We start from the raw sequence: 4009 nt of genomic DNA on the forward strand, positions 1-4009 counted from the left end.
ATCTCAAAAAAAAAAAAAAAAAAAAGAAGGAAAGATCTTATTCTCTTAGAAGTGAAAGCAAAGGCTGGGTGCGGTAGCTCACACCTGTAATCCCAGCACTTTGGGAGGCCAAGGTGGGCGGATCACGAGGTCAGGAGATTGAGACATCCTGGCTAACATGGTGAAACCCCTTCTCTACTAAAAATACAAAAAAAAGAAAAAAAGAAAAAAGAAAAAAATTAGCCAGGCCTGGTGGCAAGCACCTGTAGTCCTAGCTACTGGGGAGGCTGAGGCAGGAGAATCACTTGAACCCAGCAGGTGGACGTTGCAGTGAGCCAGGATCGTACTACTGCACTCCAGCCTGGGCAACAGAGTGAGACTCCATCTCAAAAAAACAAGTGGAAGCATAAACATTCATCATCTTGGGTATATATTTATTTCTCTGAAATGACTAAAGTTATTTTCACTGCAATCTCCGGCTCCCGAGTTCAAGCAATTCTCCTGCCTTAGCCTCCTAAGTAGCTGGGATTACAGGCGTGCGCCATCACGCCCAGCTAATGTTTGCATTTTTAGTAGGGACGGGGTTTCACCATGTTGGTCAGGCTGGTCTCAAACTCCTGACCCCGCGATCTGCCCGCCTCGGCCTCCCAAAGTGCTGCGATTACAGGTGTGAGCCATCGCACCAGGCCTGAAATGGCTGCAGTTCTAAGGGAAAAAATTTCATCACCTGATGTGAAATGAAGTTTCCTTAGGACTGCTTTGTTTGAGGCAGAAACTAAGCTGCAACGGCACTCATTCATGCAACAGACATATTTGCCTACTATCTGGTAGGCACTAAGATAGGTGGTAGGGATTTAAAAAGAAGACAGATACAATCTTTGCCTCTATGGAACACAGTCCACTAAGAGAGACAAACAATTATGATATGTTGTAATAAGTGATATGATAGGGGAAGTTCAAGGTGCTATGCAGACACACAGCAGGGCTTTTAACCTTGTCTAAAGGTTATACAAACCATATGGAAAGCAGAACAAAGGTGTTTATTATTTTCTCTAAATTCCATTTCAGAGTTTTAAACTGACATTTCAGAAGGCTGCCTCCGTGTCTGCAATATAAAAAAATCCATCTTTGATAAGAATATTCATACTAGTCCATAATTTCTCACTACCTCATAATGGCAACCATTCTTTCCATCATCATAGGTATTTCACATAATTGTAGAATGTTAGTAGTAGAAAAGACTTCAGAAATCATCTAACCTATCTCCTTCATGTTATAGATGGGAAAAGTGAGGCCCAGAGATTTGCCCCATTGATATTCAGAGGAATATGAATTTAGATCTCCTAACTCTTAAATGAGTACTGTTCCCACCATACATAGTCCCTCTGAATGTGACCTCTTAGAGAACTCCAATATTGCTTTCTTTAGTAATTGCCTATGAAAAAGTACTGGAGGCAAAGAATATTGTTCTATATCCTCAATAAGAGATGGAAAATAGTTGGAATGCAATAACTGAAGCCAGATTGGAACATGGGTTGGATGCTGGTAGTCGGATATACTGAGCAAGGGGATATTCATAACTGCTCAAATTCAAAATGGATTTGAGTTCTTGAAAGGAAAGCATAATACTGAGGTTCTATTATGGTCAAATTGGTCTCAGATGCTTGCCAGAATAATTTTCCCAGAATTGCTTTAGGTCCTCAAATATATGATTTCAGGCAGTTTAATGGCCAAAGTGATGGAGAAAGCCGTTACTAACATCTAAGCATTTACCTTTGCTAATGCCACCTCACAACTCTTACCTGGAAACTCCCAAAGCAACTTCCCCCAGGCAGCGTGACATAGCAGACATAAGGAGGGCTGTTGGAGGGAACCATCTCATAAACCACTAGAGCCCCATTCTTTAAGTCAGCACCACGGGACTGCTTCATCTGCCAGAATTCCTGAAGTGCCTCCACCACATTCACTACAAAAGAGAAATAGTTAAGTTCAGCAATGAGAACACCTCCAAGTGGTGCTATACTTCAATACAGTATCTGTAACCTGTACCTACATTAAGAGTCAGCCCCTTAGCTCCCTACCTATTGCCATTTAAAAGCATTTAAATTAATAAACCTACACTGTGATTAAGTTAATTTGCCTAGAAAGACCAGAGTATGCCTGCCCTCCTCCACCACTTTTCTGGTTCACATTTTATTTTATTTAAATTTTTTTTTCACTCCCACCTCCAATCTGAATACTTCACATTTTAACTTAGTCCTAGAATAACTTAAATATTGGAGGCAGAGTTCCCAATGTCAGCAGACCATTATCACTGCCTGATGAAATACAAGTAGATTACTCCACAATTGTTAGCTGGCCCAGGATGATAATAACCACCACAATAAGTACCAACATGTATTGAACACATTGTATGTCAAGCACTTCTGTAACTGCTTTAAGTGTTTAATCACAGCAACTTTATGAAGCAGATATTTTTACTATCCATATGTTACAGATGAGGGAAATGAGGTATAGAGAGGTTAAATAACTTGCCCAAGGTTATGCCAGGAGAAAGCAGCAGTTTGAGTATTCAAACTCAAGCAGTCTTGGTTCCAATGAGTATTCTTTTATGCAATACTGCTGGCTCAAGGAAATATAGCCCTAATAACCATTCTTGAGCCTGTGCTTCTAGTGAGCACATCCATTGCCAGATTCCTTTTCCAACCCAGAATACTATGTATACACTATGAGTGAGAGAAGCCAGGGTATGGAGGTGGGAGAGAACTCTTTTGAGGCTTTACCTGGGTATAAATGATTTTTGGAGGAACTATATGGTAACATGCGAAGCAACGAAATGGGAAGCAATTGGAGGACTTTAAAAAGAAGCACTCCTCCATGGGCCGGTCTCTCATGCTCCTTCACATCTTGCTAGGTATGGCAAGATTGCAAAACCCTGACTGCTCTTTACTTGGGCTATTTTTCAGGACTGTGCTTGCAGCAAGAAATATTGAGGGATGAGGTACTATCTTCACTCAGATAAAGAACATGCTTGCTTCTGCTTGTTGTAAAATGGCAAGTTCCCCAAGCTGCGGGTTCTGTAAGTGTTCCTCTGTTGTGAAGCAACCCATGGCCTATGCAAGTATCTACCTGAGTCTTCTGCATTGGACTTGGGAGGAGGCAAGGAGAACTAATATAAACACGATGCTCATGCTATTTGCTGTGCTATGAATAATAAATTCCTTTGTCTCTAATCTCGAAGTCTCTTGACTTCTGCCAGCATCCATGAAACAGTAAATGGCTAATTTATTAGTTGTAGGTAGGCTAAAATCAAACTCCAGACCTGACATTGTATTCTAGAACACTTCCTCTCATCCCCTACGTTTTTCTTATGTAGCCTACAGTGTAAAGAGGGAAAGAGATATTAACCAAATCTCAAACAAATGTAAAATTGCAGCTGTGATCAAGTTCTATAAAGAAGTGATAGATGTCGGAGTATCTGACCTAGTTAAGAAGGTCAAAGAAAGCTACCCTGAGGAGGCAATATCTAAGTTCAGGTATGACTAGGAATTCACTAGGCAAGAGGTGAGAGGACAGTGTTCTGAGTATAAAGAACAGCATGTTCAAAGGCTCGTGACAGCAGGGAACATGATGAATAAAGGGAGTTAAGACCATGTGGCTATGAAAGAGTGAGTGAGGGGAAGTGTAATGCAAGATGAGGTTGCAAGAGAAGGCAGGGACCAGACCAAGTAGGGCCTTTTAGGCCATGTTAGAGTATTGGCTTTATCCTAAAGCAATAGGAAGCAATTGGAGGACTTTAAAAAGAAGGAGGGATTCTTTTGAACTCAGCTCCAAGGAAAAATAATTAATTAATAATAAAAAAAAAGAGGGATGAGATCAGTTTGCTTTTAGAAAGGATCACATTGACTCCAGGGTTCCAAACATTTCAAAGAGTTTTAGCTAAAGCCTCATAATAAAAAATTATCACAGATGCTCTCCAATATCTTGCAACATATTGACCACTCTCCTTTTTTTTTTTTTTTTTAGTTTT

The 4009-nt window shown here is 40.5% G+C and overlaps 1 protein-coding gene across 1 annotated transcript in view; it reads right to left on the reverse strand.

Moving 5' to 3' along the window:
* Positions 1-4009, reverse strand: part of LIX1L (Lix1 homolog (chicken) like) — a 22665-nt gene that overhangs the window by 9888 nt on the left and 8768 nt on the right. The window contains exon 3 of the mRNA XM_011951317.1: positions 1782-1945. Coding sequence (XP_011806707.1) covers positions 1782-1945 — 164 coding nt within the window. The remainder of the gene's footprint in view (positions 1-1781; positions 1946-4009) is intronic.

The sequence above is a fragment of the Colobus angolensis genome, unplaced genomic scaffold (assembly GCF_000951035.1).
Source record: "Colobus angolensis palliatus isolate OR3802 unplaced genomic scaffold, Cang.pa_1.0 Scaffold317, whole genome shotgun sequence".
NCBI lineage: Eukaryota > Metazoa > Chordata > Mammalia > Primates > Cercopithecidae > Colobus > Colobus angolensis.